The 16,989-nt window shown below is 32.3% G+C and overlaps 1 protein-coding gene across 1 annotated transcript in view; it reads left to right on the top strand.

Moving 5' to 3' along the window:
- The window catches only part of LOC118191493 (centrosomal protein of 192 kDa-like), a 381,533-nt gene that overhangs the window by 267,261 nt on the left and 97,283 nt on the right, over window positions 1-16,989 (top strand). The window contains exons 13-15 of the mRNA XM_085824676.1: window positions 9,534-9,734; window positions 10,713-10,812; window positions 13,889-14,707. Coding sequence (XP_085680802.1) covers window positions 9,534-9,734; window positions 10,713-10,812; window positions 13,889-14,707 — 1,120 coding nt within the window. The remainder of the gene's footprint in view (window positions 1-9,533; window positions 9,735-10,712; window positions 10,813-13,888; window positions 14,708-16,989) is intronic.

Genomic DNA, 16,989 nt, shown 5'->3' on the forward strand with positions numbered 1-16,989 from the left:
ATAATTATTGAATAAATTACCTTGAATTTTTACAGACTTCATTCAAATAGTTACCTGACATTACTTGATTTTTTAATCAAGTAATGTCAGGTAACTATTTGAATAAAATAAAGGACACAAATAATATTTAGACTTTTTAATACACACTAATACAATTTATATGTTTTTCTTTAACAGACATTTTCATGACATTCTGAATTCCTCTGTCTTTATATACATTAGCGAAAGAGAAAATAAAATAAGTCATATATTTTGAAATTTATCAGACAGTAAGAAGGCACTTTTCGAGCAAAGGGGGAAAATTCAAATTAATGTTAAAACTCTTTTCAATTTCATGTCTTAAATTATATTTGCATTTTGTTTGTTTTATTATACATTTATATATATATATACCTGTACTGAAATCATATTACTTGTCATATGAAAGTCATATTACTTGTATAAAACTTATAATATTTAAATTTAGTTTCATGTTACGAGGGCCATCCAGGAAGTAGATTACGTTTCCGTCTGTGTCCGCTAGGGGCGGGACTAGCGCGGCCATCTTGGGGTCAGAGCGTTGCGCTGCTCAGTCTGCATCTAGCCGTGCTAGTGAGAGGTTCGTGCTGTGCTCCGTTCAGATACTGTGACGGTTTGAAATGTCTGCGTTAATTGAAAATCCCGCGAGCTGCGAGGTGCGCTCAGTAATAAGGTTTCTGACTGCAAAAAACTGTAAACCGATAGAAATCTATCGGCAGCTTCGTGAAGTGTATGGGGACAACATTATCACTGAAGGTGGAGTGCGTCAGTGGGTCATAAGATTTCAAAATGGCCGAACCAATGTTCACGACGAAGATCGAAGTGGGAGACCCAGCATAGTGACCGCCGAACTTCTCGAAAAAGTCGATGCTAAAGTCCGTGAAAATCGAAATTTCACAATAACGGAACTTTCTTTGAGTTTTCCACAAATTTCGCGAAGTTTGTTGCACGAAATCATCAGCGAAAAGCTTGGTTACCACAAGTTTTGTGCAAGATGGAAGGCAAGAAGAGGTAACGAAGTGGTTGAAGGCGCAGGCGGCCGAATTTTTCGACGAAGGAATTTCCAAGCTCGTACATCGCTACGATAAATGCCTTAATTTGTATGGTGACTATGTAGAAAAGTAGTATTTGAGTGTGGCTTTTATCTGTATATAATAAAATTTGTTTCCTATACTTTGTTTATTTTTTTATTCCAAAACGTAATCTACTTTCTGGATAGCCCTCGTACTTGTATAAAACTTGCAATACTTCGATTTGGTTGTGAGAGGGCATTTAAAAATAGTAATTGCTATGGATTTTTGGCAGTTATTACCAATATCTTATCTTTTTGGCAGTTATTACCTGTGTTACATTATTGCAAATGAGAAAAAAATTGTTGTGGAAAAAGTCGAATTCTAATTCCATAATTGACCTTGCAATGAGCAAAAGGCTACGACTGTGCTAATGTCGTAATCAATGTATCATACCGATTCCAATGGATATGCCTATATCACAACTATATTATTAATCAATATATCAGTTCAAAGTTTTATGTGCTGTGTAAACTCTTATACAGTTAGAGAGGCTTTAGAATGTTGCTTGTTCGAACTATCAAATGCATGTATATGATACAGTAAATGCCTGATTAACTTGCATTCAACTAACTAGAATATTTTAGAATTTAGGAGGGAGAATCCCCAAAAATTTAATAAGAGATTTGTAACACTATTATAGAGCTTATAATCGTTAGTATTTCAAAGCAGGGCACTGATTCAAAGGATTTTTCAGTATTATATGGAAGTATCAAATCAAGTGTAGACCTGATACACTAAACGTAATATTTTGAAATAAATACTTATTTGTTGCCTACCCAAAACTAATAATTAAAGAATTCCTAAATGATACATTTATTTGTAGATTATTAAGCAATTCTAACATAATATCAAAAATGCAAATTTCAAATTTTGTGAATTTTTAATTCATAAAACTTTAAATATATTTTACTTGCAGAAACAGTGAAAAAAGTCCATATACTATTTCAAATGGCATATACAAATTTATTCCTAAGGCTATTAAATGTAGCCCCTACCAGAGATATTTTTAACGCTTCTGAGAGCGTATTTCACGCATTGAAAATTGGAAATACGCTTAAAAAACTAGCCAGGCGTATTTTCACGTATTGAATTTTTAACAAAGGTTTAGCTTAAAATATGCATAGCACCCCATCGAAACAACAAATAATATTTTTTTCTACTCGAAACACCGAGACATTTTCGCCCGACTTCTCCGCAACAAAGAATATAGGCGCGGCCGGAAGGTAGAAGAAAGAAGTTGACTAATGAAATTGAAGTTTCATTGTATATTTACGAGCACTGATTTCGTCACGCATTCCATGTTACTGAATGGTCATTAGAATAGTAGAATTGGTTATCGACACACGTGATTTGGGAGTTTGGTGAAATTTCACATTACGAGCTGGAAAAATTTTTTGCACTCTTTTCAGAAAATTGAAGGTGAAGTAAAAGCATACATAAACAAAAATATCATATGACTTCCTTTTGGCACATTCCATGATGAAGGGAAGGGTTGAAAGGAGGATTAGAAATGACATTCGGACATCTCAGATGTGATATGCGAAAAGTGTGCATTAAAAACCGAATTTGTCGTAAATTTTGCGCATAGTGCGTGTGCTGGAAGGTTAAAGAAGGATTTCATTTTTGAGAATTTTGTATGGATAGAAATTTGTTTTCCCTGTTAACTAAAGAAGGTTCCAGAAAATATGAATGTCTTCTAACCATGAATTTCTAGAATTTTCTGTGACATTATTTTATTTTTATTATTAAATTATTTTATTAATCATATTTTTTTATGAAACATCTAGTTCATATAATGTATGGACCCTCAAAATACATGTTTTTCTTGTGGACCTCCCAGAGGGCTTCTCTGAACTGCTGGAGGTCTATATGTACTCCAGTTGAGTGAAGTTGCACCAGGTTTGGATTAACCACTAAGTAATATAATCATGTGTTTAGGTATGAAGGAAAAGGACCACCACAAAAAGGTCCTTAGATATTCAGGAAAGAGAGCACCAACAAATTTCCCTTTGCTGGTTTTAGCGTGGAATGCATGGTATAGATAAACCGAAATCGAGAGAGAGAATTAAGAGAAAGCTGGCACAAATATGTGAAGGGCACCATAATTTTTTAAGTGCTTAGGCCCTCTTAAAGTCTAAAGGCTCGTTTCCACTACTGCGTACGAACGCGTTGCGTCAATTGAAGACACGCCTACGGCATCCGTACAAGCGTTTCCACTGCTGCGTATGCGTAAAATATTTTCATTTTCCGCCGCTAGGTGTCACTGTAATATTTTGGCGCAAGCAGTTTGCAAGTTACGACGCTGAACATCTGAATTTTTCCCGCTTAAGCGAGTATTGTTTGTTTTGGATTTGATATGGAATTTTAGATAAGTAAGGTTATAATGCATATTATGAACATCACGAATTCCATAGAAGCTGAACTAAATTAAAAAAAAAATTTTTGTGTTTCTAGAAGCCTTAAATATTATGAAATAATATATATATTATTAAAACTAAAATGTACTGTTAGTGAAAAAGTAAACAAATAAATAACATAAAATAAAAAAGCTAAAGGGATTAAAAAATAGTTGGTACTTTAAAAGTACAGAGCAACTGTAAGGAAAGGTTCACAATATTTAAGCAAAATTTGCTATGCTTGTATACCGCTGACTTCAGGGTCATAGCTGGATAATTTATTAGAAATCTCGTTTGTTTTAAAATGCACTATGGGCAGTTATATTTTATACATAATCCATAAAATATTATTTTTAATTTAAACATTTTTAATTCATATCTCTTTTTATACAAGAAGTTATAAAAATAAAATTTTTCTCTTTATATATACACACATTAGGTAAAGAAAATGGAAATATTTAATTAATTAATTCCTGCGCTTCTGCAGGAGAGGACTGAATTTAAAAGCAATTATTATAGTAATTTTTTGTTAAAAAAATGTTTAGGGCATTAATACTGTCTCATGTTAATTGGAATGAAAGTTTAGAGTCGTAAACATCCCAAAGTCTGAGCACATGTATATACATTCACATAAAAGTGAAACGAAAATATATATATATATATCTGCAGGGTTTCAAAATAAATTAAATTTAAATAATTCTCTTGCGCCATTGCTGCAAGGAATGAAATTTGAATTTAACAAACATTTTCTATTCGTAAAAATTAAAAGTTAATTAAATTTAAATGAAATTTAATGCAAACAAATAAAGGATTAATTATTGCTATTATTATTATACAATATCATTTAAATTCTGAGAGCATATGTAAATCAAGTGCAAGTATTAAAATCCATGAATAAATATATAATTCCAAAAATTTATTTATCCTATTATTCACTTACGCATTTTTATAATTTTTTTAGGATTAATAATCTATCCTATTATTCACTTATGCATTTTTATAATTTTTTTAGGATTAATAATCTATCCCATTATTCACTTATGCATTTTTATAAATTTTTTAAGGATTAATAAATTTTTGGAATTATATATTTATTCATGGATTTTGATACTTGCACAGCAATAATTAATCATTTCTTTGTTTGCATTAAATTTCATTTAAATTTAATTAACTTTAAATTTGCTTTTTACGAATAGAGAATGTTTGTTAAATTTAAATATATATGTACAGGATATGCTTTAAATTAGTATTATATAATTTTCAAACTTTTTTGTGGGAAAAATTTAAATAAATAAGAGCATAAATAAAACAATATATTTAATGCATATAATAATAGAAATAAATTATAAAACACGAATATAGATCAAATTGGAATAAAAAGGTAAAAAAGTTGCAGACATGGTGCAAAAAGCGTATGGGATTCGAACTCACGACTCCAAAAAGTGGACATCGTTACCATCAGCTTTACCACTAAGCTAGGATTACACGTAAGTCGCATGCATATTTTGGGTTATATACATCATCAAGTAAATCAATTCTTAAAACTTAAGTTTTTTGGTCCTATTTCACTTTGCTATTGTCTGAAAAATTCACCAGAGTTTGTTCTTCAGCTTCTAGTACATTTTTTGGAAAAATCATTATCTTTTAAAGTGGCGTTCAGATTGAAGTTAAACGGGCTGCTAAAAATATATTTCATGTGCTTACAAATATATGTTATCCAAAAAGATATATTTATAAAGGGAAATACAAATTTAACATACTCTTCAATGAACTGGAGTATTTAAAAGGCTATCAAATTTAATTTATAATTAACGTTTTTAGTTTTTACCTGTTTCAAAAGAAAAAAACAGCAAATCTTTTAATCATATCTAATTTGCTATAGCAGTTTGATATAGTCAGACATTCATTTTTATTAAAGCTAAATGAGCATGCAGAACTAAAAAATGATTATCAGAACAAATTTTGCTATTTCATGGACTTGGAATGATAATTTTTGCCGCTGATTTTCTTGAATGAACAAGTACTGTAGTTGCAGTTATCTTGTTTTTCTTATCATTTTAAACTAAATTCAGCTGATTGCTGTCATTTTCAGCACGCAGATTTCTCGCTATAATGTTAATTCAGAAATAAGTATTTTTTAGCAAAACACTCTTTCCCTATTAGCGAGCGTTCATCGCTACTTCTGCCGCCATTAATTTTTAGTCACTGCACCTGATTGCTCCTTTTTCACCACGTGACCCCAACGCAACCGCAGACATACGGATAGAAGTTGAACATTGTTGAACTCCATCCGTATGTCATCCGTCACCGCACACCGACCGGATTGCAGATGTCAATCAAAGTGAGTTCGCTCGCTGATTGGAGAAACGCATACGCAGTAGTGGAAACGGGCCTTTAATCATGTCGTGCGTAGCATTAAATGCACTTTTTATGTAGAAAATACAATAATTTTTACACGACTTTGTATGTTGCTGAATAATTTTAACCGTGAAGAGTTGGTTGCCGCATACATACAACAAAGCCGTCTTTATAAAACCAAGCATTGTAACAGAGGAAAATCTTTACTTTTCATTATTTATTTATTTTTTACACAAAATTGTAAGTAATGTTCCTTTTATGGGGTGTAATATCTAGTTTATGTTGTTTAAACCCTTCCATCCAATCTGGGAAATGCTCAAGAATCACACTTATAATTACGTTAAGAATTACTGATAACCCTTCTCGGAGTCTGGTATCTCTAGACATGCATATACTTACTATGTGTAGAAGAAATGTATAATCTAGTACAGGAGCAGACATTATCCAGGGAAACTTTGATCTTTTTACATACCATATTTTACTGAAAGTGTGTTTGAATGAAGAACTTTAGTATTATTTAATCAGAAACTTATCCTTGTCATGCCACAGTTCTCTTATTTGTCGTATTGCTTATCCTCTGACCTCTCTATTCTCCCTTATCTAAATGGTTTTGCGAGATCAGAGTTTTCAGATAATTCAAATTATGTGAAACAACACAACAGCTAATGTATGACAGATAATAAAATGTGTATTTTCCCAATGCTTCCGGGAATGGCAAGAGTATTGAAGCAAGTGTAATGTTCAGATGAAAGTTATTAATACGTTTTATAAAAATTGAAAAATATAGAAAAATATAAAACACCGAATACAGTTAAAACAATTTTTACAAAACATTCGCAATCAAAATTACAGTTTCTATGCAAAAACAAGTAATTCGGCCAGTGGACAAGAAGGCAGATTTTTCGGTGCACAAAACTAGAAGTTTACTTACTAAGGTCCCACTCGGCAAAAAAACAGTGAATTTGAAGAAACTGACTTAATTCACTATTCTGCTAAGTTTCAAATGTAAACAAATATGGCTGTTATGGTAAAAAAAAAAAAAAAAAAAAAAAAAAAGAAATTAGGCTTAGCCACACTTACTTTTAAATTGTTGATAATTCTACAGCTGTTCCATGCAGATTAACTAATGGCATAAAAACAACATAATTCAATCATTTTTAAAGCAAAAAATGCATAGTTTACCAACATATGAGAATAATAATAAAAAAAAAAAAACTGAGCTCGCCTAGGTGAATAACAGAGAACAGAGTAGATATATATACTTTTGGTGTAACCAATTGCAACCAAAAAAGGAAATGCACAACTACATGTTATAGCAGTCCTATATATGAAATTTCAACGTTCTGAGGCTACTCGTTTTTGAGTTATGTGAGATATATGCATATGTACGGGCAGACACCATGAAAAAAAAAACTTTTCTGAATCCATTTTAAATCAGTTTTATAATTCATTTGGGAAAAAAGAGTCCTTTATTGTCATTGCATACAGATGTCAAGTGAAAACATCATTAAATGGCATTCAGTTGCGGATGAAATGGATATTTTCTTTTAAATATGATGCTCTGAATAAGTAAAAGAGGGAGGAGATGAAGTAAAAACAAATACAGAAAAATTAGGTAAATTTATTACGTCTTAAATAACTAAATGAGATGCACAAAACTAAACTAAGAAATTACAGTAATTAATAAACATTGTACTTTAAATATATATATATATAAGACTAAACAGGGGCATGATATTAAAAATGATGTGTAGTATAACAGAGAACAGTGCCTTTGAAATGCATACAGTGCCACTTGAATTCAACTAAATGAGTGTAAATTTTGGCAAACAATCTTTTATTACTTTTTTGTGCTATTTAACTTTATATCACAATCTCTCAACTGACTGGATATATCTGGATCAACAAAATAAGAATAATTTACTGTAAAATGCTGTAAAAATCTGGCAGTTTACAAATTGGAAGATTTATATCCACTCCAATGAAGAGAAAATAGAGTTTCTACCCATCAGATTTTCTCTACTATGGCAAATTCCAAACAGTAAAACCAGTTGCTTTAAAAAAATCTGAAAGGATTCGGATTTTAACATCGCACCATAAGGTTCATTAAGGTTTTTTGTGCTCTCACTGAGCTCCCATTTGCAAGTCTACATTCTGACACACTCCTGCTAACAAAACCCTGTAGAGACATTAGGTTAATTGGAAGCAGATGAAAAATGAGCAAACGCCTTCACCAGAAATCGAACCGTGGACCTCTAGAATACGCACCCAGCGTGCAGATCACCACACCATGAAGGCATGCTAGGAAGGCAGGAGAAATACCTTATAACCCTTTTCATTTTAATTTTATTTACAAACTGTCACTTTCTCATGCTATTCAATAGGCAAATCAGAATTCCCAATACAGTTTTAAATGTTGCCTTTATTTGTTTTATTTTTATTTATATATTCTCTCATCTCATCATATTGATGTTCATTTTCTTATTAAGGTAACTTACTAAGGAAACTGAACATTAGTATGATCAACTGGGCAACTTTTTTTTTTTTTTTTTTTTCCGAATTTTTTGTCTTTTTAACTTTATCTATTAAACATAATTTTCTTCATACTTATGTCACATAAAATTCAACAGCAAAATTTAAAAATATTAAAAACAGCATATCTGTAGAATTCCCATTAAAGTGTTGCCATATATTTTTATATTCAATATATTGTTTCTTTAAAAATAATAAGAGTTCATAACATCAGGTGGCACACATCCTTTTGTTTTGCCATACATTTATAGCCAAAAAAGACTATTAATCTTGAACAAGATTTTGCATTGTTTCACTTTTTATTTGAGATTGTTGCCACTTGGCAAAATGTATCTGACATATATAATACATATATTAATCTGACAAGATTAATTTGTCTAATTTTAATTACAACCTAGTTTGGTAAAAAAACTAAGCAGTTTAAAAGCAATTCTTAAAGAATATTAGTTTTTTGCTTTTTGATCTGATTGATTTAAATAAAAGTACATTTAATTCATAACATGTCTGATTAAAAGCATTCAATATTTTTATAGAATTACATTACCTATTTCTTCATTTTTCAAGTACACACAAGTTTCATAATGTTTCCATGTTGGTTTAATTGCATATTCATCTAGTATTCCATAAAATATTTCATTATTCCACCAGGGCCATCTCTATTAGTAATCTCTGCTAATAAACTATATTAAAATTTAAGTGTCCTTTTGGATGACAGTTAAAATTTAAAATCTTTCAAATTTTTTAATTATTTACTTACTTTTGTATTTGATATATTTATTTCTTTAAAAATAGTCTTGGCAAAACATTTTGTGGCAATGAATCTAATAATACCTCTGGTGTTAAAAACAGCAACTTTAATTAGATGAAAATTGTGGTTGTGCAAGTAGTGATTATAAAGGCAATTACCAGCTGTAAAGAAGCCAAACCATACTGTTGAAGGCAAGGAAATATGGAAATAGCTTTAATGGAAAAGCCATTTTTGTGCTTTTCAAAAAATGTTTTCCATGTTTTAATGCCGGATATTTTTTTTTTTTTTTTTTAGTTTTCATAGTAATGTGCTTAATTTCTTTTTTCCTCTGTGTATATGTGTCTTTTAAGTTTTGTAATGTAGTTTTTATTTTTGTAATAATTAGAGTCTTGTTCCCCTTCCCTTTAGCCAGCAGACGAATCAAAAGTAGGTAATTTCAGTTCTTGGTCAGTGACTTCAATGCAGAGTAGAATAAGCCCACCGAGCTGGTTTGCAGAACTTGATTACAGTCATAAACGTAATGCAGATAGGCACATCTCGATTGGTACACTTATTAGTGCACGTTCGGAGAAACTTGGTTGTCTGTCAGAGGATTCCAATAGGGAAAGAGTAAGTTTACTTTTTGAGTTACATTCTGAACTTGCAAGATAATTGCATCCTAGAACTCAGTTCAATTGATATTGGATTTAATTTCTTCATTTTTTTTAAATTTTTGTTGTGCATAGAATAATGGTGATTTACATATGTACATTTTTCCTCCCAATCCAAAACTATATTTTCATTCATTAAAATAATTAGTAAAATCAGCAAGTACTTACATAGTGGCGGCATTACATAGAAGTATAGCGGAATCACTTAGTAGAAGTCCCCAAATTTTGGAATGATCCAAACTCTGGCAGTTGCTCTTCAGGTGCCATTCTCAAACCATTCTGCAGGAAAACATGTTCTTGTGCATTCTTTTTGTTGTATTCCAAGTTCTAATGCTTTTATAAAACTTAATTTTAAAATGCAAGCTTGTGAAATTTGCCATCGATGCAAGAAACTGCTATAAAATTTTGTCAAGAATGCAGAATTTTGACACAAAATTTCTAAGGGGGGGCCATGTTGACATCCATAACTTTCTGACATTTTTTTAAAGCAAAAACAGATCACTGTGCACTTGGGGGAAAAGAATAGTGCAAAACAATTACAGAAAAATTTTGAAGGGAAAAAAAAAATTATTTTATTTGTTTAATGTATCACATAATCCTTATTTAATAATTAAAATTTGTATTTCAAATTGCTAAAGTATGTTTTCCTTTTCATATGTTGATAGACTTCTGATGAATATTGATAGTTTGCAAAATTTATGAGTAAATACATATATGTGATTAAATACAATATATGGCTGTGATCAAATTCTTTGAAAAAAAGTTCACATTAATACTTTCATAGACATGGCGTATTTCTTGGAGTAATTTATAATTCTTTTCAGTTCATTTTGTTCTGCAGATTTTTTAAAGAAAAATTTATTTTGCTTTGTAATATGTGTTTAACCATTATTTATCATTTTTATTGTTTGTTTTTCTTCTATATTAATATTTCCAGCCTTCTTTTGGGATTCCTGTTGCAACTCCACAACATTCTGTAGATCACGAATCTCTCGCATTTTCTGAAACTTCTGATGCTTCTTTACCTGAAATGTCAGGTAACTATTTCTTATATGATTTAAAATATATTTTTTGCTGTGAATGGGATGTAAATAAATTTAAAGTATTCATTTTCTTCATGCTGTATTGGTGTTTTACTTCTTAATTTAAAACTAAATTGTTCTAAATTTCACCGTGAAGATTTTATCATTTTTGGATTTTAATGATTTATTCATTTTGAATGTTACATGGCCATTTTTTAACAACTTATGAGAAAAAAGAAAAAGATTACATCCTTGTAAGATGTTATTAGAAGTGAATGCAAGAGCTATTAATATTATAAAAAATGCCAAAACTGATTTCCATATTTTTATCTTATTATATTTCTATATTTTTCTGCATAATATTATGCAGTGCTATTGTAATGAGCTAAGTTTATTTTAGATTGTACCTTTAAAATTTAGTTAATATATGGGTAGGGTTGCTACCTGTTCTCTTTTGGAAAAGACTGTCTTGTGATCTGTTTCGCTGTCCTTGTCCTTTTATGAGTTCAGAAAAATGCCAAATATTCCTTTATTCATAAATTAAGAATCCCTTAATCTCACCTATCTCTCATTCTCTAAGCAGACCAACTGATTATTCTGGGTAATTATTCAAACTACTTTTAACTGGCGATAATTCTATAAAGTGATGTACAGTCCGCCAAAAATCAGAACGAATTTTAATGATTATTCTAATAATACATCTTTTGTGTTTTAATGACTTGCAAATGACATATTATTACCAAAATTACTCAACTAAAACTTTTTTGTTTGTTTTCAAAGCTTTAAAAAATTCTTCATCCACATGAACATTAATTCTAAAATTGTAGTCTAACAATTTATAGCAATTATAAAAACGAAATTGCAAAAAATATATTTTGTGGTGACTTTTGTTGGTAGTCACTAGAGTTGGCAACCTTATGCATGGGTAAGATAATTGTAACTTAATTTCTGAAACGTTAAAAAATTTGAGTGTCCTAGAATTATCTGGCATTTGAAAAAATTCTTAAATTAGATGAAATGGCAACCTTATTTTGATGTAGGTTTTTAATAAAATTCTATTGATTTTGAGGGCAATCAGGTTCTGTGGGGGGGGGGAAATTCAGTTTAATTTCCAATATCCTTATTTTATTCCCTCTCCCCTTTGGAGAAAATCTGTCATGGCACTTTGAAGTTAATTATTTTACACAATGAGAGAATAAATTTATTTCCCAGAGAATATTTCTGTGCTAAAAGTGAGATTAATATATTACTGGACTTCGAAATATGCAAAGCATTATGCGCATATGGTTAACAGCAAGTTGTTGATTTTCATTGCTCCTATTTTCTTCTTTTATACTTTGTTGCAGAACAGTCTGTTGAAATAATTATACTAATTATTTTCTATAGAGGATAGACTAATTTGCTTAAGATGAGGGTGCAGATATTTCTATCTCATTAACCTTTTATAAATTCCAGATTATACAATAGGTGGCCAAACTTCATGTCAGTCACATATTGGAATATAGGAAAGTTCAAGAACCACAACTAGATTTTCCAAAAGCCACAAATCCATATTTACATCATTATAAAAGTAGCTGAACAAGTTTCAGATAGAAAGAAACATCCGATTCCAAACAATCACTCAGGGACAGTTTGCCTTCAACATGGAATGATGGGTTGAAGACAGTGCAAAGTTTTGTTGTGTCTTTGTTTTCTGTAAATGCAACTTTATGTAAAAAGCATTCTTTTTCAGTTTTTAGATACTCTGGTACTTCCGCCATACCTTCTTACAAATGCAACTTTTTAATGCTCATGAAACTTCGAATTCTTAAATCCCACACTGCAGTGACTGGAATTGTTTTTACTACCTCAAAATTATTCAGTTATTCCCCTGCATGCTGATTCCATGGCAAGCAAGCTGTATATCTATTGTCCTCAAATTTTATGTATTCTCAGAATTTTCTAAAGTTTATAAGGTATTTTCCTCCTTTCAGCATGCCTTTGTCATGTAATAGTTAGTTCACACAATGCATATTCGAGAGATCCAGGTTCGAGTCTGGTGAGGGCATTGCTAATTTTTCACATCTTCCAGGTTTAAAATAACCAAATAATCTACAGTGGTGCCTGAACTAAAAGGTGGTAGATGATGATTCTTTACCACCAGGATTTGGCAATTCGATCCCCCTAATCCCCAGTCACCCCTTTAAAAAGGGGAAGTATATAAAGCTTTTTTTTTTTTTTTTTTTTTTTTTTTTTTTTTTTTGTGTGTGTGTGTGTGTGTGTGTGTCCCTCCTTTTCTGCAAGCCTTCGTAGTGTAACTGATAGCACACTCGACACGGAGTCGAGAGGTCAGGGTTCGAGTCTCGGCAAAGACATTGTTCGTTCTGCTTCAAAATAATCTAATGTCTGTACAAAGTAACATCGTTTTCTGAGCTGTGGCTTTCAACAGATTAGTTTAAATTCTCAAAGCATTCACCTACCATAAATTTCTCATCAATTCGAATATCAAATCAGTTCTTAAATTATTTTTAACTTGTATCAAATTCTGTATGATATTAAATTTTTGATGCATTTTTCACTTCCCTATGTTTTCAGTTCTATTACAAGCACTTTCAGTTCTGCTCGCAGAGTATTCTAATTTAATTTCTAGCCATCCTAATAAGTGAGAAATTTGGCAGACCCTTTCTATAAAGCATCCTTGAGCATCTGCCCGTTCATAAATACTTTATGAGCAAATCTAACTTTTGAAGATTTTCTTTAAAAAAGTGTTTAATAGAATTAGTAAAATATTTTTTATGTTTTTTGAATAATATTATTAAGCTTCTTAACTAACAAGAAATGAAATAATTTTGTTTGAACATTCATCAGTTTATGTTTACTAATATAATTTATCAGTTTATATTTACTAATAACTTTGTAAAAAATTAAGTAAATTTACTTTCTTTTGGACATTAAGTAACTTTACCATCTTTCATACATATACTTTTATTTACATAAGAGCCACACATGGCTCGCATGCTATGCTGTGATCATTCACGTTATATAGATTTATTCTGTGTAATAACTTTGTGCTAAATGGACATATATATAATTTTATGATATGTTTTTGCAGACTATCAAAGTAAGCCAAGTGCATTAAAAACTGTTCCAAATCATGTATACAAGCAGGACAATGCCCAAGAAATGATTCGAGCGAGTGATGTGTCTGAATTCTTAAGAGACATTTCTGCATCTAGTCCACTTAGAATGGCAACTAAAATTTTTGAAAAATGTATGCCTTATACCAAAATACCTAGAGTAGATGAATATAAAAACAGTTTACAAAGAAATGAACAAAGCTTATCAGATGTAAGTGATAACATACCTAAGTTAAATGAGAGTTGTGCAGCAGCAGGTTTAGATAACACTCTTACAAAATCCTCATCACAGAGCAGCAATGAAAAAGATCTAAATGCAGATGATGATAACTGCAAAGTGTCAACTCCTGAAACATCACAGTGTCTATCTCTTGATCAAATGCTTAATATTTCAAATGTGGAATCAACCAAAGGAGACAATAAAGTTCCACAAACAACTGGTTGTCAAAATTGCCTGACTTCATCTCAGCGTAATCATAACGAGTGTTTCACGAGACCTGCTTCTGCTTGTTCGAGTGCTTCCAACAATCCCACTGTTATTCAGAATGCTCTTTCTCAGTATGCTTGCATCAAGTGTCAAAATTCGTGTCAAGAACATTCCCAGCAGAGTATTAATCCAGTTGCATTTCAACCGCCCAGTCATTGTCTCCACTCCTGCCAACAACAACAAAATACTTGTATGCACCAGGACATTATGGCTTCCCAAGTTGTATCTTTTCCTACATCTTTCCCGATCCAACAATTTTTAAAGAAATCTTTTCCTAGTTGTGAGTCTATCCCAATGTTTATGTCTGGTAAGATAAATGTTTTTTTTTTTTTTTTTTTTTTTTTTTTTTTTTTTTTCATCTTATAATATTTCTTAGTTCTTTTTGTTTTAATCTTGCAAATTCTTGTTTTAAAAACATATCTTATGTATAAACACATAAATAGTTGCCATAACTTTTTATAAATTGAATTTCTTGATGTAAGATTTTGTAAAACTAAAACTTTTAGATATTGGACGATACTTTATTCAAGGTAACTGAGATGAACAGGTGGAAATTTTTGATCTACAAAGACAATAATATCTAGTTAAAATTTTCCTGTGTGGGTATTTGCATTTTTCTTTGACCATGAAATTGGCACCAAAAATTCCACCAAACTTGGAACTTGGAAATTAACAGGTAATATTTATATGGTTACATAATCAGAGTTTCCCTTATTTAGTTAATGAACAGTTTTAAGGTATTGTTTTAGCGTATAAAAAATAAAGTAAGCCAAAGCTTTGAGATTATCTGAAAAGCAAATTCATTGAAATCAACACCCATCTTTTCAGTACTAAAAGTACTTTATGTCAGTTAAAAGAACAAAAAAAAAAATTCACATCTTTGTAAACTTGGCACAGCATATATTCACTTAAATATGAGTTTAAATGGTATCCAATAATTACATGATGTCTTACTGTACCATATTGCCAAACCCCACAATCTTTTTGTTAAAGTATGTATAAAAAAAAGTGATGTATGGGGTAGGATAATAATGTATGATTTAATTAGTAAATTCTGGCAACAGTGAGTGTTATTAGGAGACTGCATTGCGATGCTGTTGTTCTAAAGATGTATTTAAACTTTAGTTAGTAATTCCAATTAAAACTTTGCCCTCAGGGGCTCACTTTTGTGAGTACGGGTGTGGCAATCCCGAGGTACCCTAGCCCTTCAGGGGATCATCTTCTTGGTGAGACGGGTGTCACGATCCTGGAGCCCCAGTGATCTATCCTCTTTTCCGTCTCCTCTCCTCTTGGCTGGATCTTTTTCCCTTCCCTTCTCCCTTGTGGTTTCTCTCTACGGAGTTTGGGGCTTGTCACGAGAGGCTGGAACAGACCTTGTCTCTAGTTCTCGAGTGGCGAGAAAACTGCCCACGTGTTTGCCGTGCGTGGAGACCCGTGTCGCTGGAAAGGAGGGTCCTGGTAGTTGAGGGGCGAGGTACTGTCCCCAACACACTGCTTTGGCCTCTGCTTCAGCTAAACGGGAGGCACCTTAGTCGTCCTCACGGGTGTCAATCGGCTGGTCACTAGTCCTTGTGTCAGTGGCTTGGGGTCAAGCTCTCGGGAGTACCTGCTTTCGGGAAAGCCGACTGTGGGGCTTCAGTTTGCGTATAGGTCCGGCTAGCCCTAACACAGGAATCTGTGTTCCCTTGTTGGGCTCCGTGGTGGGCGGGGCCGTCGGACCCGAATCTTTTCTTATTTCAATATGGCTAATTCTCAAATTTTTCTGATCAAAGACTTCGAAGTCACTCCAGTCTCTCAACCTAGTTCTGAAACGTCCACTACTAAACCAGTCACTCAACCTAGCTCTGAACCACCTCCTAATAAACCAATAATTCAACCTAGTTCTGAAAAGTCTACTACTAAACCAGGTACTCAATCTAGTTCTGAAAGTTCTGCAAAAAAATTACGGACAGATGCAAATAAAAAAAATCATAACAATAGTCCCCGTTTCCTAGTCATCTCTAGTCCTTCTGGCGAAATGCATAAGATGTCTCCTTTCGTGATTAACAAATACATCCAGTCTTGTATTGGTGAGCCGAGAAATATAAAGCGTCTCCGCTCCGGAGACTTCCTTATTGATACAATCTCAGCCACCCAGTCTGCTTCTTTACTTCAAATAACTAAACTTGGGCAAGCGAATGTCAATGTAACAGCACATAAGACACTGAATTATTGTCGTGGCGTTATATCGGAATTCGACCTTCTGTATGTTCCTGAAGAAGAGATCGCTTCCGAGCTATCCGACCAAAATGTCTGCGGTGCTAGGCGGATCAAGATGCGTAAGGAAGGTAAGTTGATCGATACGAAACACGTGATCCTTACCTTCAACACGCCTGATCTGCCTAAGAATATTAAGGCCGGATATTTAAATTGTCCTGTAAGACCTTATATTCCCAACCCTATGCGATGCTTCCAATGCCAGCGTTTTGGCCATTCTAAGACGTCTTGTCGTGGCAGCCTCACATGCGCCCGATGCTCACAGATTGGCCACGATTCTGAAAATTGTACCGCTGCGCCTCTTTGTATAAATTGCAAGGGTGAGCACCCAGC

The sequence above is a fragment of the Stegodyphus dumicola genome, chromosome 10 (genome assembly GCF_044657685.1).
Source record: "Stegodyphus dumicola isolate Sdum_Otavi_A_Nest chromosome 10, ASM4465768v1".
Taxonomy (NCBI): domain Eukaryota; kingdom Metazoa; phylum Arthropoda; class Arachnida; order Araneae; family Eresidae; genus Stegodyphus; species Stegodyphus dumicola.